This window comes from Erpetoichthys calabaricus, chromosome 18 (assembly GCF_900747795.2).
Source record: "Erpetoichthys calabaricus chromosome 18, fErpCal1.3, whole genome shotgun sequence".
In the NCBI taxonomy this organism is placed as follows: Eukaryota; Metazoa; Chordata; class Cladistia; order Polypteriformes; family Polypteridae; genus Erpetoichthys; species Erpetoichthys calabaricus.
The window spans coordinates 5,872,695-5,897,650 of record NC_041411.2 but is presented as its reverse complement, the minus strand read 5'-3'; the positions used below and the strand labels follow the sequence as shown (position 1 = coordinate 5,897,650).

Genomic DNA, 24,956 nt, shown 5'->3' with positions numbered 1-24,956 from the left:
ATATCCAAGTCTACCATAAAGAGAAGACTGCATGAAAGTAAATACAGAGGGTGCACTGCAAGGTGCAAGCCACTCATAAGCCTGAAGAATAGAAAGGCTAGATTGGACTTTGCTAAAGAACATCTAAAAAAGCCAGCACAGTTCTGGAAAAACATTCTTTGGACAGATGAAACCAAGATCAACCTCTACCAGAATCATGGCAAGAGAAAAGTATGGAGAAGGCGTGGAACAGCTCATTAACCAAAGCATAGCACATCATCTGTAAAACACGGTGGAGGGAGGCAGAGTGATGGCTTGGGCATGCATGGCTGCCAGTGGCACTGGGACACTCGTGTTTATCGATGATGTGACACAGGACAGAAGCAGCCGAATGAATTCTGAGGTGTTCAGAGAAATACTGTCTGCTCAAATCCAGCTAAATACAGCAATCAAATTGATTCATGATACAGATGGACAATGACCCAAAACATACAGCCAAAGCAACCCGGGAGTTTATTAAAGCAGAGAAGTGGAAAATTCTTGAATGGCCAAGTCGGTCACCTGATCTTAACCCAACTGAGCAGGCATTTCACTTGTTGAAGACTAAACTTTGGACAGAAAGGCCCACAAACAAACAGCAACTGAAAGCCGCTGCAGTAAAGGCCTGGCAGAGCATTAAAAAGGAGGAAACCCAACATCTAGTAATGTCCATGAGTTCAAGACTTCAGGCTGTCATTGCCAGCAAAGGGTTTTCAACCAAGTATTAGAAATGAACAGTTGATTTCCAGTTATTTAATTTGTCCAATTACTTCTGAGCCCCTGAAATGAAGGGATTGTGTTCATAAAATGCTTTAGTTGCCTCACATTTTTATGCAATCGTTTTGTTCACCCCACTGAATTAAAGCTGAAAGTCTGCACTTCAACTGCATCGGAGTTGTTTAATTTCAAATTCATTGTAGTAATGTACAGAACCAAAATGAGAAAAAAGTGGTCTCTGTCCAAATATTTATGGACCTAACTGTACATACATACTGTATATACATACATACATACATGCATATACACACACATATTATAGACCCTTGCCTCTTCTTTGTATGGCCCAGGGGAACAAGAATGGACAGAACAGTACCTCCCCTAAGATGCTAGAGGGCAGCCCCCAAGTGTAGCAGTGGTGCCCTGGATTCCAGCAGGGCTCCATGGGAGATGGAGTTCTCTACAACCCTGTTGGGATCCGGGGGTGTCGCCAGGGGACACTGCAGTGGCTCCTGAGCCCATGTGGGCGGTTCTTCCACCACACCCGGAGCACTTCCAGGTGGGCTATATAAGGAGCCAGCAGTCACCACTCCAGGAGCCAAAAGCCAAAATGAGACAAAGCTTGTCAGAGAAGAGTGGAGGGGATAAAGAAAAGAAGTATTGTGATTGTGTTTGGTGCTTGTTGGGACTGTGTTGTGCCTGTGGGAACGGGGAAGGCGTTGCCCACTGGCGAAGATAAAATAACATTTATTGGTTTTACAAGTGTGCCTCCCGTGTCTGTCTGTGTCAGGTCATGCACTGGTATAGCGCCTTTGTCACAACACACACACACAAAATAAAACACACACAAACAAACAAATAAATAAATGGGTGCATCCAGCAACTCCCCCTTAGAAGCCCGGTGAACTTCATCTAGGAAAAGTAGATTTTGAAACAAAAACGTCTCAGATTCATAAAGACAAACCACGGCTTTGAGAAGAAATGAAAGATTGCAAACAGCTAAGCCTCTCAGCCTGTTGCAGTAAACAATTAACTCGCTCACCACAGTGACACAACTTAAACATTCAAGTCAAAAGGAGCAAGGGGCATAAAAGCAACACAAACACTACTAGGCCAGATCAATAAAACTGTGCCCACATTCTGCCTTGGAAAAAGATGACTAAACAGTTATTGCCCTTAGTTACAATCATGATGGCTCTTAGACAAGAACAGCCAAGTTTTTCATATAAACATTATCATGAATAAAACATGATTTAAAAAAAAAAAACAAAAAAAAACAAATCACATTTTACAAACAGAAATAAGTCATTATTAGATAACATCTCAGTGCCGTATTTGGCACATAATAATGCCAACATTGCTTTAAAAACACCTAGCAAAGCTGAAAAGTGAGAAGGTTACTTTATTAGTCCTATTGACAATATGATTTGTTTCAAGTTTCTTAAATAAGTACTGCAAAGGCATAACAAGTAAAAAGGTCAAAACCTTGAGAAATTCTAATTTGATATTATAAACACACACATACATAAATATATTATATACTGCTTTAGAACATTTCTCCTTTCCTCTACAGATCTTTCAAGTAACATTTCAAGGACATGACTACAGATTTCAGGGCTCCTGGATGCACACCTTTCACCTCACCGCCTTCATAGCCAGCCCCACAAACACCATCGTTCTCCAGTCCGAGGCAGACTCACAATTGGTGATGTTCCTTATGGTATACATTAATTCATGCTTATTATTTTATTCCATAAAGTGAAGTTTCCAAGCCTATCAAAGTGTGTGAGCTCCCCAGCCCCAGTGGTTACCATCCAATAGACCCCCTGAATTTGGTAAATCGCAACACTCACCCACCTTGTTATCTCAACAGTGGAATGGAAATACAAGGAATGGCAAGATATCAATTTGTTTTTTGCAAACTCAAGAAATTCTGGTTACTGCTTATTTTATCTATATTTATCTGTACTTATTCTCAAATTAAACTTTTTTTTTTTTTTTTTTTTTTTTAATTCTTACTGCCCAGATAATGATCATAAAAAATATTCTCATGGATAGCCTTTAGGATTTCCTCACAGAATTTTAGGAAGAACTAAAAGCCTTACGGCTGCTCCCATTAGGGGTCGCCACAGCAGATCATCTTCTTCCATATCTTTCTGTTCTCGTCATCTTGTTCTGTGACACCCATCACCTGCATGTCCTCCCTCACCACATCCATAAACCTTCTCTTAGACCTTCCTCTTCTCCTCCTACCTGGCTGCTCTATCCTTAGTACCCTTCACTCTTTATACTCAGCATCTCTCCTCTGCACATGTCCAAACCAATGCAATCCCGCCTCTCCGATTTTGTCTCCCAAATGTCCAACTTGAGCGGACCCTCTAATGTCCTCATTTCTAATCCTGTCCATCCTCATCACACCCAATGCAAATCTTAGCATCTTTAACTCTGTCACCTCCAGCTCTGTCTCCTGTGCCACCGTCTCCAGCCCATATACCACAGCTGGTCTCACTATCGTCCTGTAGACCTTACCTTTCACTCTTGATGATACCCGTCTGTCACAAATTACTCCTGACACTCTTCTCCACCCATTCCACCTGGCTTGCACTCTCTTCTTCACCTCTCTTCCACAATCCCCATTACTCTGTACTGTTGATCCCAAGTATTTACACTCATCCACCTTCATCAACTCTACTCCTTGCATCCTCACCATATATACCCTTTTCCAAAAATTCTGCACTCACAGTACTGCTCATACTAACGTATATTCTGAAAATTCTCACATTTTTCCAGCTTTCCAATTATTTTGTACACACAAGGATCTGTTAGTTAATGTTTATATATCTTTTTTTTTTTTTTTACTTACAGAGGCTGACGGGGGACCTTTTCCACTGTTGCGACCCCTGCAATAAAAATACAAAAAAAAAAGAAAAACACATTATGAATTTCTAAATATGTGCTATGAAGAAAAATAAGCATATAAATAAAAAATACATCAGTAACTCCGTGAAGCTTGAATTGTGCAAACCACACAACAACAAAAAGGGAAAGATTTTACACATTCCATATGGTTGTTAGAAAGTCAACAATCCCATGGTGAAGAATCTAATCAGATACACCAAACAATGTATTCTTCAACACTGCGTTCTGAAACCAAACACGCCACTTAAATCAACACAAAGTAAAAATCACAAGCGTACAACACCAGCACCGTATCACCGTATTTCGGGACCCTTGACTACCAGCGTCTCCTTTTCCTTTTTAACCTTTGCACCCCGTTAAGCCTGCCTTTCCGCAGGTCAGTCCAATAATTCACAAAATTTAGGTAAGCAAAAACCGAAATAAAAAGGAAATTTCAGAGTATTACAAATGGGTCTTCTTCAGGGAACAACTAACCACACGTGTTCTGCTGCCATTCATGTAAATGAAGCCTTTCAAGCTGAAGCGTACAGTTTGCACAGGTGTCCCAACTTCTGCCGATTACTTAACAGACTGTGTTCCTACACCCTCTGAATTGCTACTTGGACAATATTCCAGTGATAATGGCAAGAATTCACAAATGAAACGAGAGAGAGCATTATTTACATTTAGAGAAATTGAAGACAAACCCAAGTGTCAGCGAGTCCAAAAGCCAACGTAAACTGGAAAAAAAAAAACCCTGACAGAAAGAGATCTGGCAGTGCCAAAGTCACAAGCCAATCAGATGGCAAGTTTGACGGTCACCAGCTTGCGTGATCACAGGCACCACCTCGCAGTACAACGGCTTCAATCACAACTTAACAGTGCAGGTCGAAAAAAGCGAGCGTATCCTTGTAAAAATAAGAAAATTCATCAAAATTCTGAAATACAAAAATAATGGTTTTGGTTCTCTCATGGCACCTCGTGGCTTAAAGTCTATGTAGAATTACCAATTTAGAACACAAATATGTAGTAGTGCCTTAACTGTCTTTGATGCAAATTGTTTTCCCAATTAGACGTTACCAAGAAAACTATAAAATAGACAGAATGAGGAACACTTCTTTACTGAAACGCAAAACAAGCAAATTCAAAAATTAGCATCAAACAAACACCAAATATGTTAACATGCACATTTACATTCCAGATTAGTTCAAATTTGAATGGGTAACCAAACATTTGAACACTACATTAGATTAGATAAACTTTATTAATCTCATGTGGAAATTCTGTAAGGAGTCCAACAAAACTCCACAGTTACTGCTTCCTGATGCACTTCACTCAGAAAATGCCTGTGGATGCCGTTGAAGCCCACCAGCAACGCAATCTGAAAACCTTTAGTAAAATTAAAGCCACTCAGTAAACTTTTGGTGACATCACACTGTAACCCGTCTGTCCTTTTCGGTTTCCTTTTTTAACTGCTATCCCAATGGATCTAACTTGGGCTTCCAACAGCAGACTATAGACATTTTAGTAACTGTTTAGCTTAGGTACAGCAAACCACATCTATTACTCATTTACTTTTATGTACCAATACTTTAACAATGGCATAGTTGGGTCTCCGTAACAATTCTCAATCATCAGCAGATTGGTTATTCATTTCTGTGTGGTGTGGCATGTTGACATGCTGGTAAAATGACTTGTTAATATGAAGGATTCACTGGTCTTGTACCAAATATGAAATATCAGGAGAAATGTGCCTCCATTACGCTCCCTCAGACCACTGCATAGTGACGTTTTGTTAGCCGGACACATTGCGGAGATGAACACACTCTTCACTGATGCTGGTCTTGGTACATAACAGCATACGAGTAATAAACGCATCTTTGCGGTACCTAAAGTGTTTCCAAAATTTATGCTAAAACAATGTCTCTCTATAACCAGAGGACAAGTTGAAAAAAATTTGGATTTTTGGAACGTTTCTACAACTAACAAATACTTATATACAAGAAAAAAAATGTTGATTAATTCTTTCGCCTACAGTGTGATTATGGCAAAACTTTACAGCACCCTTTTGTTCAAAGTTTTCACTCAATACAGTTGGGGCACCAAGCACCTGATGGCATTGGGAACCAACATATTAATGCAAACTTTACAAAAGAATGAGACACGAGTGACAAACAAAAAATCAAAAATATTTAGTAGACTGGTGAAATTGTCAATCCAAAAAAGAAAACGGACCAGAATACAAAAATGAAAGCAACACCCAAGCATCTAAGAACTACTGAATAGAGACATGCAAGTAAGAATTTCAAAGTACTCCGGACGTAAGTCAATACTACTGCTATGACAAAAAGGACAAACTTAGAGAACAAAAAAAACAGAAAATCAAACGCACCATAGACTAGGGCTGTGTAGTATACCGGTGCTGGGAGGAGGACCAAAAAACACCTACATTTTAAAACGTTACGGTACGAATAGCACAACTTTACGAGGGAAACACAGCTAATGACTCTGACAAGATTGCAACTTCACAGGGAAACATCTCCCCTTTCTGCTTCAACGCGATCAGAACCTCTGCCTGCAAATCGGGACTTCACAGAGGATATAAATTCAACACGAGTGGCTTCTGCATAATCAGAATTAAACGATGATACCGATTCCTCTCAATACCCCTCGACACTCACTATCGCAGTGGTAGAAAATTGCCTATTTTGTAGACTTCAAGAAATGAACCCTAAATCCTTCAACGCAGTACGGCGGATCGGGAATGTGAATAAGAGTGCAGTGCATCAGCAAGGCTGGAGTAAGATGGTGGAGAGGTTTGGAGTTGTCCGTTATTTCCTTATGAACGTTTTTTTTTCCCCCCCGATACTACAGTCTGAAAGCTGTTATCGATACCCAAACCAAAATTTAACTTTTTTTTTTTTTTTAAACTAATTTTATTTGATTTTACTTAATTTGAAAATAGAATTCCATATGATCACATCTAACTTATACAACAAAGAAAATAACATTACATATAATCCAGTCAGCCAACAGCATAAGCAAATCTTGAAAAAAACATCAACAACTAAGAATGGAGAATATCGTTTTCCCTGATTTAAATGCTTATTCTAAAATACTATTCATTATATCTCGCCATATTTTTTAAAAAGTTTTGAACAGATCCTCTAATTGACAATTTTTTCCAATTTCAAATTAAAGGACAGTAATTACCCACTGACTAATAATGATTTTTTTTTTTTTTATATATAAATGTTTTATCCTTTATTTACCATACACAATTTCTTGTACTAGGAATTCGTCATTTGTTTTTGCAGTTTTGGGGTCAGAGCGCAGGGTCAGCTAATAGTACAGCACCCCTGGAGCAACTGTAGGTTAAGGGCACGACTGAGGAGCGTTCCTTACGTCAGTGTTTCCCAACGTCAGTCCTGTGGACCCCCTGTGACTGCAGGTTTCTGTTCCCACCAGCTTCTGTTTTTAAATTGGACTCCTGGGCTCATTAAGTGATGTGTTATTTCCCAAGTTCTGTGTTTTGGGAAGAATATAGAAATTAGAAAATTAAGTTTGGTAAAAAAATATATTTTATATTATTTATATTATATATATATATATATATATATATATATATATATATATATATATATATATATATATATATATATATATATATATATATAAATCTATATACACATACACACACACACACACACACACACGTACACACTGTAGCAGTAGACGTCTTTGTCCACCTCTTTAACCCTTAGGTACCACTCTACACTTAGGACGGACGTGAGTGAGGAGGCACGCAAATTATGTATTAAGATTTATTTATTTATTTATTTTACAGTGGGTATAGAAAAGAATCCCCCCCTTCGAATTTTTCCCATTTTTTTTTTTTGCTTTACAGCCTTACTTACTCATTGCCACCTTTAACATCCAAGTGACAAGATATCACAGCTACAGTTCAGAAAAATTAAAACAAGACCTACTAAGATTAATAAAGGATCACTCCCCCAATGTCAATGTCATTTTGTTGAACGACCTTTTGCTTTAATGACAGCCTTGAGTCTGTTGGGGTACTTCTCTATCAGATGGCCCATTACCATAATAAAATAAAATGTCTTAAGTAAACAATGTTTTTTTTTTTATATATTATATATTTTATATAATATATAGGATGGAGTGGTGGCTCTGAGGCTAGGGATATGCAGTGGCAATCGGAAGGTTGCCGGTTCGAATCCTGTAAATGCCAAAAGAGACTCTGCTCTGTTGGGCCCTTCAGCAAGGCCCTTAACCTGCAATTGCTGAGCGCTTTGAGTAGTGAGAAAAGCGCTATATAAATGCAAGGAATTATTATTATTATAAATAAGGACAAGGGGAGGAAGAAGAAATTATAAAAAGCCAATAGAAAAAATTTGACACAGAAAAGATGTAAACCTGGACGTGCTGTATGAAGAAATCACAGGCTGCACGTGTAAATAAAATCAAAGCACAAAATTAAATCTTAAATGACGGCACAAGATTAAGAAGTTAATATAAATAAAGACGACTGGATACTCCTACTGCATAAATATTTAAAAGTTTTAAGTGTAACAACGTTTTGTACGTCGTACTGCCGCTGTGGTCTTTATGTACTTGGAGCAGCACCATTAAATCAAAAACAGCAGCACTGTGTAAATACGTTTCAAGTTCACGGTACAGTATGCTTACACGTGTATTTGCACATTATTAGGCAATGAAGTGTTGTGTCTAAAATATGATAATATTGCAACAGCACAGCCAACATGGTACATACACGCAGTGCTCAGTTTCATAATGAATGTCAGAAGGTAGCTTTAAACGGCTTTGAACATTAGATAATCTGGACGAGAACAGGCCATTCAGCTGAACAAAGCAGGCCAGTCCTACCTGCTTTATTCTTTTAAGATAAAATCACGTTGATCACTTTTTTTTTTTTTTAAGCCTTCTGTCTCATATTTATCTGCTCCTTTTGATAAAACACGACTGCTTCAGTGATCTCCATTTGCCTTCTAAATCCTGTGATAAATGGAATGGATTTTGGACTGACCCAGAAACTGAACTGCTGGTCTCAACGTTACTCGGACTCGGTGCCCCTTGCTTCAGTTACACACACTCTTTGTACTGCGTGATGTGGCCAAACTCAGGTTGGCCGGAAAATACCCTGGGTTGGGAGTACAATGCCATCACAGTCCTTATGCACATTTTGATCAAAATCGTTTTGGTACTTCATCACCAGGTGGATCGAGGTTCCCTTTTCAAATTTTCTGAGGCCGTCACACATAGAACAGAAAGAAAAGCACCCTTCTTGAAATACATCACTAGGGACCAGACTTTTAAAAGTGTGTTCAATACAGCCGCCTGTAATTAGTGAATCACATGATGCAAGTGCTTCTGATTGGCTGACACACCCACCCATGATTGGTTACTGCTGAGGGGTGTCAAACTAGGAAAACACTCATTGTTAATAAAAGGGCGGCAGTAGAATGTAGTTATCATGACTTGCAATTAGTTCATCACAGCTGCTGTAATGGAAATTGTGACAAGTATAAACTGAACCGTACAACCATGAGTGTTCTACAGGACTGTGTAGTTGACGTAAGAACAGCAACATTGGCCTGGGAAGCCTACCACCTACAGTGACAAGAGGTACAAACCAGACTGTGATGCCCTACAACTACTGCCACCCCTGCCTCCCTCCCTCCACCACCACCAGCCTGGCAGCCGGCCTGACGTACATTCCTGGTGATCTGGCGGCCACAGCACACAGCAACAGATGTTTAATGTTGATTTCTGTGTGAAACCATGGCTTTGTGACCAGTTTTCATGGCTAATTAACTCCTTTTCCCTTCATTTTAATAGCCCTGTTTTTAAGGATTCAGTCCTCTAAATTGATTTGTTTCTTCATTAAATGGCAGCCAAACAGAAACGAGATGTGAAACGAGCCGACAGATGACCAGCTAAATTGGGACATCAAACTCACACCAATGTCACTCCAACCAGTTTCTTAATGAGAAGCCCATTAGTGCTGTTAAGTAAAGCCATTATTGAATATCAGGACTTGCTGCTGCTCTCATTCTGTCACAGCAGACATTTCCAAAACTGTTTTTTTTTTTTTGCATGACGTGAGCTGATCGACCTTACCAAGACTTTAACCTTTCTCTATTTTCAGGTGAGCTTGTCATGAGGCGGCTCATTTTATATGTCTCACTATTGTTTGGCTGTCAAATACCGTAAAGCTTCCAATACTTTTTTACGTGCTTAAGTGTTTACAGGAAGGCAGCCCTCGAATTAGGAATGCGTCACAGTGCTGCCAATTTTCTTTTTATGTTACAAATAGCATTAGAAATGTCGGCCAAAATGGCATAATGTATTCCTTATGTTACAGAAATTTTATTAAAAAAAAATATATTTTTCAAACTCAATAAAAAGATTATCTTTTATATATATTTCTCTTCTGGTTTGTCCTGCTTCCACTTCAAAACTGGTCCCGCCCACACGGCATTTCTCGATTCCTATTCGTCCCCTTCCATGTCATGCACTATACTGGACTGCTGAGCTTAATACATTCAACAAGTACTCGAGGTGCTGCCACAACAGTAAAGTAGCTTTATCACCTTTGCGGGAGCCACCCGTGTCTTTACAACAGCTTCTTACACAGCAAACATCAGAGGGTAAAAATTATCATGAGCACATTCGAGAATACAACTCTTCTCTAGCGTTTGCTTCCATGGGTGCACAGGTAACTCAACCTTCTGGCCACAGACCATACGGTTTTAAAATACACGGGCAAATTTATCACTAATCTCTCTCCACTATACGCTGACACTTCTACCTCTCCAGGATATAGACAGTTGTATGTTTTTGACACAGCACAAGCTACTGAAGTACACTAACGTAATAAAGCAAACTCTGCATGCAGCGAAAATTTATTCTCCAGTTACATTCCATTCTCAAAACCATCAACCCCTTCGCTAAATCATACAAACACATGTATAAAATCGCTCAGTCCAATCCAACAGCATCTGTACGAATGGTTTTCAAGGAAACCCCTAGGCAGGATTTAAGACGATACAATGCCCCGACATGTCACACCGATGTTGCAGCGATTTTCGTCGGAGAAAATAGCGAACCGCCTGCCAAAAGGCACATTTGCATCTATCCCATAGGCAACTCCTGTGAACAGATTTCCATGCTCAATATGAATTGCGATCCTATGGTTTACCCACTTTTATTCCCTTACGGAGACATTGGCTGGCTCAAAGATTTACAACATGTTCCCGATAAAAGAACCGCCAAGCGAATAAGGCGTACTCAATGCCAATTTTACGCGTACAGATTAGCAATGAGGAATACATTTAGTATTTTGCACTCTAGCGGCAAACTATTCCAACAGTACATCGTAGATGCGTATGTTAAAACAGAGGGCGCACGTCTCAACTATCTCAGATTACATCAACAAGATCTGCGCGTGAAACTATCAGACGCACTGCAAGCAAACGCTGAAAATAACGTACGTGTAGGCAAAATGATCACATTACCATCCACATTTCCAGGAAGTCCAAGATACATGCAACAAAACGATCAGGATGCCATGGCCATAGTACGTGAATTCGGAAAGCCTGATTTATTTATCACTTACACATGTAATCCTGCTTGGCCGGAAATTCTACATGCACACTGCATTTTTCAAGAAGTATTTATTTCTTCTTGATTTCTGAATTCCTTTCTCACCATTTTCCGTTGCTATTCTTACTCCGCCGTATGCTACAGCGGGCGTCGGCTAGTGAAGCAATATTACAGTAATTTAAATTAAACAAGTACAGTCAATTCCACTTACCTGCAATTCGATTAGCTGCAATCTCCGCCTAGCTGCAATGCAGGTTTAGGGCCAGGTTTTTTCGCTATACACTCCATTGCTAACTGTATTCGCTTAGCTGCAATGGCTTTAATATTCCCGTTTCATGATTTTCGGGTCAGTCAGCTTCAGACAGCTGCAATGGCCGTGCGAGTCCATTTTCCACTTGCTGTACAGTCTACTCCGTTTAAGTGCAAGACCTCCGGGCGAGATTGCCACGTGCGCTTGAGCAGAGTCGACTGCACTTGACTTTATGCCAACAGGGACTGTGCAAGTCGTGTGCAGCTAAGTGGAGTGTGTGCTCAACCGACGTGCACACAAGTGGAGTGGACTGTAGTTGATACACTGTACAGAGAGAGACGACACCATATAAAGTCGAGGCATATGTGTGGGCGGTATCTGTTATTTCAGTAACTTAGAAAGCCAACAGATCTGAAAAGAACCTCAACTGATCGACATAATTTAGTTTTTTGAAAAGTTGCTGGAATATCGTTATATTAGGTCTAGTCTAATATGGCAGCGTGTAAGACTTCAAAAAACGTTAAAAGCCCTGTCATTAGCAGATAGAGTGGAAGTGTTAGAACGAATTGATAGTAAGGAAAGTCAAGCGTCTGTTGCCAGGCACTTTGGTGTTCATCCAAGTCAAATCTGTCGCATTGTTAAGCAACGGCAGCAAGTGATTGATGACTGGCAAAAAAAACGCTAATCCTGACCGAAAATAAAAACGGGCAGGAAAATCTGAGGATGTTGAAGTCGTTTTGTTGCGTTGGTTCAGCCAAGCTAGAAGCAGACAGCTGCCAGTTGGCGGACCGATGTTGATTGAAAAAGCCAATCAGCTTGCTGTTAGCTTTGGCATTGAGGGATTTAATGCTACAAATGGATGGCTGGAGCACTGGAAGCAACGAGAAAACATCCAGTTTAAACAGCAACACGGGGAAAAGCAGGACGCTGATGAATTTGGTGCCGAGCATTGGATAGTTGAAGTTCTTCCTGACATCATCAGAGAGTATGATGAACGTGATATCTTCAATGGTGATGAAACTGGGCTTTATTGGCGTGCCATACCCGAGGGAACATTAACGTTTAAACACCATGAAGCTGCTGGGACTGAAGTGCCAAAAGACAGACCGACGCTGCTACTGGCCTGTAACATGGATGGGATCAGAAAAGTTGCCGCCGCTGGTAATAGGGAAAAGCAAAGAGCCAAGGTGCTTCAAAAACGTCAAGAAGCTTCCAGTGGCATACGAGGCAAATCCCAACGCCTGGATGACCAATGAAGTTTGGCTGCAGTGGCTGAAGAAGCTGGACAATTCAATGAGGTCCAAAAGACAACAAATTATTTTGCTGTGTGACAACTGTGCAGCACATGGTGATGATATCAGACTGACAAACATCAGGCTCGTTTTTATGCCACCCAACACAACAAGCTTAATTCAGCCCATGGACCAAGGCATAATAGCAAATTTCAAGTGAAATTATCGATCCCTAATGCATCGCCGTCTGATGGCTATCCTGGACCAAGGTGACACTAAAACGATGAGAGCAACTGAGCTCTCTGACGCTACTTGACAGTTTGCACATGCAGAAGGATGCATGGAGTCGTGTCAGTACGTCAACAATCGTTAACTGCTACAGATGGGCAAGCTTTGTGAAAGCTGTGGAGGGAGAGGGCACTATCCCAGTTCCGGGTGCCCCAGCAGCAGTTGTGGACGATAGCATCAGCGTGGGGCTACAGCTGCCTGACGGAATGTCAACTAATGACTTTGATCGTTCCGTTGAAATCAACAGCAATGCTCCAACAAGTGCAGATAAAACAGACGAAGAGATATGCGAAAGCCTGAAGGCATCTACTCCAGCCGCTAATCAACTACAAGAGGTGGAGAGACTGGACGCGGCCGATGTCGATGACGTTCAGACTGCACCTGCCATGGCACTGACATTTGCAAATGCAGTGAAGAGCTTCAATTTTACCGCTGAACGCTTTACACCAAATTCAAACACAATACAGCTCAACGATACAAACACGAGCCCACCTGGATAAGATCAATGAACGCAGGCGCCTACAACACGCATCTGAAACTGCAGAAGTAAAGCAGGCACGGGTTCAAAACGAACAAGCTCGACTGACGGATATACAAACATGAGCCCGCCTGGATAAAATCAATGAACGCAGGCGCCTACAACACGCATCTGAAATGCCAAGGGCAAAGCGGGCGCGGCTCCAAAACGAACGAGCTCGACTAATGTATTTCAGGATACCCAACACCGGGGGTAGGTGAGCGAAGCGAGCAGGGGGCGGAGCCCCCTTGTATTACATATTTGTGAGTGGCAAAAGTATGTGAAGCTCTAGGATTAGCAGTTAGTTTGAAGGTGAAATTAGAGTCCGGTGTTTTCAATCAATGGGATGACAATCAGGTGTGAGTGGGCACCCAGTGTTATTTAAAGAACAGGGATCTATCAAAGTCTGCTCTTCACAACACGTTTGTGGAAGTGTATCATGGCACAAACAAAGGAGATTTCTGAGGACCTCCGAAAAAGAGTTGTTGATGCTCATCACGCTGGAAAAGGTTACAAAATCATCTCTAAAGAGTTTGGACTCCACCAATCCACAGTCAGATTGTGTACAAATGGAGGAAATTCAAGACCATTGTTACCCTCCCCAGGAGTGGTCGACCAACAAAGATCACTCCAAGAGCAAGGCGTGTAATAGTTGGCAAGGTCACAAAGGACCGCAGGGTGACTTCTAAGCAACTGAAGGCCTCTCTCACATTGGCTAATGTTCATGTTCATGAGTCCACCATCAGGAGAACACTGAACAACAATGGTGTGCATGGCAGGGTTGCAAGGAGAAAGCCACTGCTCTCCAAAAAAAAAAAACATTGCTACTCGTCTGCAGTTTGCTAAAGATCACGTGGACAAACCAGAAGGCTATTGGAAGAATGTTTTGTGGACGGATGAGACCAAAATAGAACTTTTTGGTTTAAATGAAAAGCGTTATGTTTGGAGAAAGGAAAACACTGCATTCCAGCATAAGAACCTTATCCCATCTGTGAAACATGGTGGTGGTAGTATCATGGTTTGGGCCTGTTTTGCTGCATCTGGGCCAGGACGGCTTGCCTTCATTGATGGAACACTGAATTCTGAATTATATCAGAGAATTCTAAAGGAAAATGTCAGGACATCTGTCCATGAACTGAATCTCAAGAGAAGGTGGGTCATGCAGCAAGACAACGACCCTAAGCACACAAGTCGTTCTACCAAAGAATGGTTAAAGAAGAATAAAGTGAATGTTCTGGAATGGCCAAGTCAAAGTCCTGACCTTAATCCAATCAAAATGTTGTGGAAGGACCTGAAGTGAGCAGCTAATGTGAGGAAACCCACCAACATCCCCGAGTTGAAGCTGTTCTGTACGGAGGAATGGGCGAAAATTCCTCCAAGCCGGTGTGCAGGACTGGTCAACAGTTAATGGAAACGTTTAGTTGCAGTTATTGCTGCAAAGGGGGGTCACACCAGATATTGAAAGCAAAGGTTCACATACTTTTGCCACTCTCAAACATGTAATATTGAATCATTTTCCTTAATAAATAAATGACCAAGTATAATATTTTTGTCTCATTTGTTTAACTGGTTTCTCTTTATCTACTTTTAGGACTTGAGTGAACATCTGATGATGTGTTAGGTCTTATTTATGCAGAAATACATAAAATTCTAAAGGGTTCACAAACTTTCAGGCACAACTGTAGCTCTAGGCACTGCAGTTAGGCGCGTCTTTTATAAATAGGTGACCACAGTGACCCAATACATGCATAAAGTGCATACCTAGCATGAAGCACATGGCTCACACTCTATTATAAGCTGACTCCGCTTATTTGCAATCTCTGCTTACCTGCAATTGGGCCTTCAGCCCCCTAAACGGCGTGTACTGTAATTCAAAGTAAAATGAACCACCAGTATCTACAGTATGTTGACCATATTCGACATCTTTAGTCATACAGTACCTCAGAGCAAAAAAAAGGCACAAATAACGGATGACTGATCCTCAAAAGAGGTGTGCCATCCTAATGGAGGGGTTGCCAAGAGTGACGACCCCCCCCCCCCCACCACCGTGCTGGTAGCGGGATGCTTGCTTAGGACGCTGGGAATGCCAAGCAGCGGTTTCTACTCTTCCCCTTAATGGCCTACGTGCTGCCAATCAAGATGCTAGTAATTTAGCTTCCTGCATGGCTACCCAGTTGCGTTTGGCGACACATGCGCACGAAAGCACAAGACGATTGAAGACGTCAAGTCTGTAGAGCACAGTACAATTCCTCATCGTTAGCACACACAAGTAATTCAGCTTTGTACATAAAAGGACGAAGCCTCACAGATGAACTTAATTGAAAAAGAAAAATTTGTAAAAGTTTTATGCGCCCGTTCTTATCTGCCTGTATTTAAGGTATTCTTTATTTACCATCTACACTCACCGGCCACTTTATTAGGTACACTTGCTCAACTGATTGTTAACGCAAATATCTAATCAGCCGCAGTAACTCAATGCATTTCGGCTTGTAAACATTGTCGGGATGACCCGCTGAAGTCCAAACTGAGCATCAGAATGGGGGAGAAAGGGGACTGAAGTGACTTTGAACGTGGCATAGTTGATGCCAGATGGGCTGCTCTGAGCGTTTCAGAAACTGGTTGTCTACTGGGATTTTCACGCACAACCATCTCTAGGTTTTACACAGCATGGTCCGAAAAAGGGAAAACTCAATCCTTCTTGAGGTCAGAGGAGAATGGCAGACGGGTTCAAGCCGATAGAAAGGTAACAGTAACTCAAATAAACATTCGTTACAACCGAGGTATGCAGAAGACCATCTCTCAACGCACAACACGTCAAAACTTGAAGCAGGTAAGCTACAGCAGCAGGAGACCACAGTGGGCGTCACTCCTGTCAACTAAGAACAGACAATGGGGTCTACAATTCACACCGACGAGTCTTAATTTCTGCTACAATGTGAACATTAAGTTTTCAAACTGCTACCTTCAGTGTGGATTAAAGGCCAAAAAGCACACAACTGTGTTAGCGTGGAACAGGTCTAAACATTCACAGACTTTCAAGGATAATGATATCGGAATAGCAAGAAGGTGACGGATGCACGAGTGGGCAAAGTGAAGGAGCACGACAAGGAGGAGTTTGGTGAGAGTTCAGCTTCATACCCCTGGGTTCAGAAGACAGAAGACTGGATGGACGCACTACCATAACGTTACAGGTGATAATGCTACTCTTCACAATTCCCAGATGAGAAATCGAACGTCAATGAAGGACCTAACAAAAAAAGGAGTGATTCAAGGTCAAAAACGTGCACAAATACACCCAGCGATACAAAAGGAAACATCTTGGAAAGGAAGTGCCTCTCCAGCAGGCAACATTAAATTGTCGCATTGATGGCTATTAGGGCGAGGTCATTTCAAAATGTGCTGCTAGCTGCTGTGTAGGACAAAGAGGGAGTTGGGGTCATGGTCAGTGTTAAAATGAGGGGGGGGGGCACACTAGTGGGCATAGAGTTTCTTTGGTGCAGCCTACAGTCACGGCCGAAATTATCGGCACCCCTGGAATTTTCTTTGAAAATGCACCATTTCTCCCAGAAAATTGTTTCAATTACAAGTGTTTTGGTATCCACGTTTATTTCCTTTATGTGCATTGGAACAACAAAAAAACAGAAAAAAGCCAAATCTGACATCATGTCACACATACAACTCAAAAACCGGGCTGGACAAAATTATTGGCACCCTCAACTTAATATTTGGTTGCACGCCCTTTGAAAAAAAATAACTGAAATCAAGCGCTTCCTCTAACCAACAACAAGCTTGTTACACCTCTCAACTGGAATTTGCGACCACTCTTCTTTTGCAAACTGCTCAAGGTCTCTCAGATTTGAAGGGCGTCTTCTCCCAACAGCAATTTTGAGATCTCTCCATAAAAGTGTTCAATCGGATTTAGATCCGGACTCATTGCTGGCCACTTCAGAACTCTCCAGCGCTTTGTCTTCAACCATTTCTGGGTGCTTTTAGAGGTATGTTGGGGGTCATTGTCCTGCTGGAACACCCATGACCTCTGACACAGACCCAGCTTTCTGACACTGGGCCCTACATTGCGCCCCAATATCTTTTGGTAGTCTTCAGATTTCACGATGCCTTGCACACAGTCAAGGCATCCAGTGCCAGAGGCATCCCCAAAACATCTTAGAACCTCCACCATGTTTGACTGTAGGTACTGTGTTCTTTTCTTCGTAGGCCTCATTCCGTTTTCTGTAAACAGTAGAATGATGAGCTTTACCAAAAAGCTCTACCTTGGTCTCATCTGTCCACAAGACGTTCACCCAGAAGGATTTTGGCTTCCTCAAGTACAAACTCTGGCTTTTTTATGTTTCTGTGTCAGCAGTGGGGTCCTCCTGGCTCTCCTGCCATAGCGTTTCATTTCGTTCAGATGTCGACAGATAGTTCGAGCTGACACTGTTGCACCCAGAGTCTGCAGAACAGCTTGAATATGTTTTGAAGTTGATTGGGGTTGTTTATCCACCATTCGGACTATCCTTCGTTGCAGTCTTTTATCAATTTTTCTCTTCCGTCCACGTCCAGGGAGATTAGCTACAGTGCCATGTGTTGTGAACTTCTTGATTATGTTGCGCACAGTGGACAAAGGAACATGAAGATCTCTGGAGATGGACTTGTAGCCTTGAGTTTGTTGATATTTTTCCACAATTTTTGTTCTCAAGTCCTCAGACAATTCTCTGCTCCTCTTTCTGTTCTCCATGCTTAGTGCGACACACAACAGAAAGGTTGAGTCAACTTGTCTCCATTTTAACTGGCTTCAGGTGTGATTGCTATATTGCCAGCACCTGTTTCTTGCCACAGGTGAGTTCAAACAAGCATCATATGCTTGAAATAAAACGACTTACCCACAATTTTGAAAGGGTGCCAATAATTTTGTCCGGCCCATTTTTGGAGTTCTGTGTGATATGATGTCAGATTTGGCTTTTTTCCTGTGTTTTTTTGTGTTGTTCCAGTGCACATAAATGAAATAAACATGTATATACAAAAACATTTATAAATTGCACTAATTTTCTGGGAGAAATGGTGCATTTTCTGGGAAAATTCCAGGGGTACTGATTTCGGCCATGACTGTAAGTCAATGAGCAATTCCTTGTTTTTGCTGATTTTAAGATGCGGCCACTTCTCAAATTTCCCCCCACTGACTCCTCTCCTCAGTCTCGTCCCCCCTTATCAATACACCCCCATAAGTGCAGAACTTGCGCTACAAGTTTATGGTATGCGTTGAAATTTCTGGAAGCACCTTTATAACATGCTTGCATTTTGCAGGTTTTGAGTAACACACATGTGGATCACGCAAAACGAGTAACCCAAGGTTTTTATTTCTCCCCTCCATTGCTTACTGTTGTACAGAATTAGGCACCTCTGGCTTCTGTTACACCGTAATCTTGGTTATCCCTGTTCGGCATGAAAACAAAAGATTGAACTTTTTTCTCGGTAATCACTACAAAGTACATGGGGTAAAAAACATAATAAGCGGAATCTTCCTTTAAAATTGGGGTTCGGGCCCAAAGCTTCCCTTGTTTAACAGAAACTGATCGGCATGGACTAGACACTATGCAGAAAAGGTGGTGGCAGACACACAAAGAGAGAGATCAGCAGACGCCACCATTAAGAGCGCAGCTAGCAGTGGTTAGAATGGGTCTCTGTGCGACCGACTAATGGGGATCTCAAACTGCAAGCAGTCCGCTTCTAAGGCAGACATTACGGGTTTGCGACTGACCATCACAGTGCAAATACTTGAGTTGAGGCGCTTCAAGGGTGAGAGTCAATGGAGGCTCTTATGGGGGCTCTCGAGAGACTGGGCGATGAGTCCGAGTGTCCTGATAAACACCAACATCCAGGCCTTTAATGAGCTCTTGCATTTGGAAGCAGTCACTGTGAACACTCCAACAGCCAGGCGTTTAGTGACCTCGTGGGCACGGCCATCAGCAGTGTGTGTCTGCGGAGACAGTGTCGACCTCATCATTGAGAGGTTTACTGACTTGGGCAGTGACATTCGTGATTCTTCCTATTAAGTCAGTGGATGGATTGGGAGAGCATAGGGGGAATCATGAGGACACTGGAAAGGGGTGTGTGGTGCTCGCGATATCCATGCAAAAGGATGAAGATCCAAGTCTTTAGGGTGCTGGTGCTCCCCATTTGTGAGATATGGACGCTACCAAGTGACCGGAGATGAAGACTGGACTCCTGTGTCTCTTTGGAGAATCCTTGAGTCCCGCTGGTGTGACTTAGTGTTGATCATGGAATCCAAATGAGGCACATGACCTGCATTATGAGGGAGCGTCAGTATGTGGTGCGATTACCCGAGGGTGATCCGGCTCACAGAACCAGGCCAAGGGGATGCCCACGTAACACCTGGCTGTAGCAGATGGAGGGTCATTTCCGGAGGGTGGGACTGGAGCGCACGTCTTCCAACTGGGATCCTGAGCAGTTTCATCATGTGGTGGGTGTGGACTCGCTGTACCAGTGCATGCTTCCCCAACCTGATCTGACCTGACTTGAGGGTGAGAGTCCATGAAAATTCACGTGTGGTAACATATAAGAAACAAACTTTTGGGTGGACTATTCCTTTAACCATTATTAAGGGGCACAAAGGCAGACTTATAACTTACTGGATTCCCACAAGCAAAAGCTTTGTTCAAAACTCACGTCAAACCTCTCGTCTTTCTGTCCTGAAACAAGTGGGAAGAAGTGCACAAGCGTAAGATGGGGGGAAAAAAAGTGTGCACGAAATGGCGGGACCAGGCTTAAAAATCTGCCGTCGTCTATAAACAGGCGTGAGAATGCCAGGGGTCAGATATTTTTTCATGAACAAACTGCAAGATCCTCTTAAGGGACATTTAATTTATACAAATTAGCACAACTTGGGTGAAAGGGCAACTACAGGAAAAGGGTCTAGCAGCAGTCCTCCACGGGTTCACGATTCAAGAGCTCATGCCCCACAGCAAACCGCACTGCACGTTTATAAGTGCCAGGTGTATTAGTTGCCACGGCCATCACTATTATTCATAAAACAGGTAACCCTTCTCACCACCCTCATCTTAAGCATAATATAAGGAGAACGAATCAAGTGGTACGCCTTCAAAATGGGTGTGCCGGTAAAGATGGCAATCGTATCGCGTAACATCGATGATGTATAATGCAAAGGGCGCTAAACGTCATGTAGCATTAGATCGGTACTCAACTTTCTGACTTGGCTATCAATACCAGCTTTACCAGTAACAAAACAGATAACTCGGCCCCCCACCCGGGTGTCACTCCAGCCACCCTGGCATAACCGCACACCTCGTCGCCTCAGTTCAAGCGCCAGCTCCCCCTTAAAGAGCGTTGGGGAGGCAAGGTTTGTCACAAAGTGCAAGAATGAAGAGCTGAGCAGAAGGTTTTTGACAACTTTATAGTTTACTTCGAACACAACAAAATGTTGGTAACCGTACCGTTTTAAAGAAAAAGTTTGGTAATTTATCAGTACCAGAATACTATCCATCCATCCATTTTCCAACCCGCTGAATCCAAACACAGGGTCACGGGGGTCTCCTGGAGCCAATCCCAGCCAACACAGGGCACAAGGCAGGAACCAATCCCGTGCAGGGTGCCAACCCACCGCAGGACACACACAAACACACCCACACACCAAGCACACACTAGGGCCAATTTAGAATCGCCAATCCACCTAACCTGCGTGTCTTTGGACTGTGGGAGGAAACCGGAGCACCCGGAGGAAACCCACGCAGACACGGGGAGAACATGCAAACTCCACGAAGGGTGGACCCGGGAAGCGAACCCGGGTCCCCAGGTCTTCCGACTGCGAGGCAGCAGCGCTACCCACTGCGCCGCCCACCAGAATACTAGACAGTCCTAATATTACCAATGCAAAATGAAAATCAACTGCTCAGAGTTCTGGAGCCCACTTAACTAAAACACCACCAACCAAATGATGCGGTCCTGGAGGCACAGCCAGCTGCAGACAGACATTGTCAGGTCACAATCGCTGTCACCTCCTTCGACTCTGGCAGCCTGTTGAGATTTGCAGCATGAACTGGTGATCACCTTGGCAGTCCCTTCTGGTTTAAATGGCCAACTGAGTGCCCAGGGGCCTTCTGGCCACTAAGAAAAGATGGACGGGGCGAATCTTGCATCAAATTCATAAGTAATAGGCTAGCATTGCTACAGCTCTTCGAAAACTAGTGGGACGATTTAACAACCTTAATGAACTTTTATTAAGAGTAAAAGCTCAAATTCTGGCTCTTAATAGTTCGGGATGAGCTTCACGAAACGCACACGCTGCTCCGCAACTCTCCCCCTTCCAACGCGGTTTGGGGGTGGGCCTGCCATAGTTGTGGCCAAAAATGATCGCCGCGATTAACGGGTCGCCTCTTTGACAGGTCCCTGCAGTCCGCCGCTCGTGTTGACATTGCGACCGCCTGTCCACTTAACCGACGACCAGAGTCAACCCCCTACATATGAATGGGTTTAAACGGACGGACCGGTGCCTGCCGCAGTTTGCCGTCCCGCAGGAGTATCCGCAATAGAAAACACATAACGACAGACAAGCCGGAGAAGAGAAGGGGAGGCACAAATCGGCTGCGGTCCGCTGGCAAAGGCCTGACGGCCCCGAACTAGGCCGCTCGGTGCACACCTCCAAATCGAATGTCGCCACACACGCCAGCCTGCCCGTCCCTCTCCTTCACCTTCACCCTCGCCACCGCCGCCGCGAAAATTGATAAAACGGAGCAGGGATAACAAAAGGCAAAAGGTATGAAAAGGCAAGAGTACTGACCTGGCGAGGCTCTGTCGCCCACCGCTCCCCCCTGCTCCTGAGGCCGCAGAAGGACCGCCGCTGCCGCCGGGTTTTCGGGTGCCGCCGGCCTGCTTCATTGACATGCTGCTCCCATAAACAACTTGAATTGGATGCTTTGCTTTTGTTTGGGATTCACAGGCCGAAACGTCTGCTTTAAAACTAAAAAAAAAAAAAACTGTTTCCTTCTTCAGAAAATAATAAGACTAATAATAAGAGCTCGAGTGTCCTTTTAATGTGTAGTAAAGCAGACAACCTCCGACACTACGTCAGACTCGCCAATCGCAGCTTTTGCTAGTACGCTCGCCTCTTTACGATTTTTTTCCCCCGAACTCTCTTGAGTTTCTTTTCTCCGTTGCTATTCGGCTAAAAGACCAAAACAGTCTGAAAGGAGACAAAAAAATCGCGGAAGGATATCACCAAGGCACAACGTTGCGTCCCTCTCGCTAATTGCTAATTTCTCGCCGTGACACTTCTTGACAGCCCCCGATTAAGGGTGCGGAGGTTCCCGCTTGGCCGATCCCACCAATTCCTTCGAAGGTTTCAGGTGAACGACTCGTTTTTTTCCCAAATACCGGGGCGCAGGTTGGGCGGACTATTTACAGGAAGTCGGACGATCGCGCAACTGGCAGTGCTGAGAGCGACCACGTGAGCCGGCACAAGTATGCAGCCGCTACACGGAGGGAGCGAGCGAGCGGGCGCGCATTCACGAGCGCGCCTGCCTATGCTTCCCGTGCGCGGTCCCGAGCCGACGCTCTGTGGCTGCGTTCGGGTCACAGGCGCGTTAAATCAGTTTTTACAAGTTGACAGGGAGACGTCACATCGGAGTGAACAGCTCGGGCCATTTCTCTACGCCGTAAGTGACTCTCTAGAATATATCTTATAAGTTTAATAAAGCAGCAGTTGCCTGCCTTATTGTACGTTAGTGTATTTCTAACTGGAGTCCAGTCATGGGAGGATGCCTGCCATGACGGCTACGAGTTCTTGGCGTTTAGATAGACAGATAGATAGACAGATACATACTTTATTAATCCCAAAGGGAAATTCACATACTCCAGCAGCAGCATACTGATACAAAAAACAATATTAAATTAAAGAGTAATAAAAATGCAGGTATAACAGACAATAACTTTATATAATGTTAACGTTTACCCCCCCGGGTGGAATTGAAGAGTCGCATAGTGTGGTGGAGGAACGATCTCCTCAGTCTGTCAGTGGAGCAGGACGGTGACAGCAGTCTGTCGCTGAAGTTGCTCCTCTGTCTGGAGATGATCCTGTTCAGTGGATGCAGTGGATTCTCCATGATTGACAGGAGTCTGCTCAGTGCCCGTCGCTCTGCCACGGATGTTAAACTGTCCAGCTCCATGCCTACAATAGAGCCTGCCTTCCTCACCAGTTTGTCCAGGCGTGAGGCGTCCCTCTTCTTTATGCTGCCTCCCCAGCACACCACCGTGTAGAAGAGGGCGCTCACCACAACCGTCTGATAGAACATCTGCAGCATCTTATTGGAGATGTTGAAGGACGCCAGCCTTCTAAAGAAGTGTAGTCGACTCTGTCCTTTCTTACACAGAGCATCAGTATTGACAGTCCAGTCCAATTTATCATCCAGCTGCACTCCCAGGTATTTATAGGTCTGCACCCTCTGCACACAGTCACCTCTGATGATCACAAGGTCCAGGAGGGGCCTGGGCCTCCTAAAATCCAAGATCGTTTAAGGACAAGTTCAAGCAGATTGATGGTCAGCAAATTCAAACAGCTGTCACTGCCATTACAATAGCTTTGTCTAGGATCACCACCTTTTATGTGGAGAAATAAGGGGTAACCCCCAAAGCCCCTCCAGCCCTGGCATGACACTATAATACATTTGGCTATACTTAAAGACAATACAAGTGTGTTGGGTGTGGTTCATCCATGGGGCTTTCTCACAGATCTGCTGGGGTGTCTCACCTGAGGGTTTCTCAAAGGTCTGCTGGTGGTGGGGTCCTCCATGAAGTTTTCAGATGGGTCTGGTGGGCATCCCCCATGAGGTTTTCTTGTGGGTCTGCTGGAGGTTTTCGTGTGGATTATATAAAGTGTGATGTGTACAAAAATACAGAACAAATTGCGTTTTGAATCCGATCAACACAGAACACGTCTTTTACTTTCCAATTATAAGACAGTTCTATAGGCAGGGTGGTGTACTCCTTACAGTTTTGGACTTCAGACACTGAGGCTGTGGGTTCAAACCCCACCACTGACTCTGTGTGACCCTCAGCAAGTCATTTGGCCTATCTGTGCTCCATATGGAAAACTAAAAGAAATGGAACCAATTATACGTTGAATAAGTCGTTTCTAGTACCCTGGGCCCTCATTTAGAAATCTTGGGTATGCACAAAAAGCAGGTTCGAAATGTGAGCTTGCAATTTTCCCACACAAACTTCAGGATTTATACAAGAAAACGAGACAGGGGTGTTAATCATAAGAAGCATTCGATTCCCCCAATGTAATCTGACACATTATGTTGATGTAGCAAGGGCATCCTGCGAGAGCGAAGCTGCTTTTCCACACCATAAGGCATCC

The 24,956-nt window shown here is 43.3% G+C and overlaps 1 protein-coding gene across 4 annotated transcripts in view; it reads right to left on the bottom strand.

Moving 5' to 3' along the window:
- Positions 1-22,985, bottom strand: part of atxn2 (ataxin 2) — a 99,179-nt gene extending 76,194 nt beyond the window's left edge. For 2 of the 4 annotated variants that reach the window (XR_003718971.2, XR_003718972.2), the window contains exons 1-2: positions 22,380-22,983; positions 3,599-3,635 (exon numbers count right to left, since the gene is read on the bottom strand). Coding sequence is in view for 1 of the 4 variants with exons in the window: in XM_028825276.2 (XP_028681109.1) it covers positions 3,599-3,635; positions 22,380-22,483 (141 nt within the window). In the remaining 3 variants the exon portion in view is untranslated. Of the gene's footprint in view, positions 1-3,598; positions 3,636-22,379 lie in introns of all 4 variants that reach the window. The other 2 variants (XR_003718969.2, XM_028825276.2) reach the window with 2 other exon arrangements.
- Positions 22,986-24,956: the final 1,971 nt, after the last annotated feature.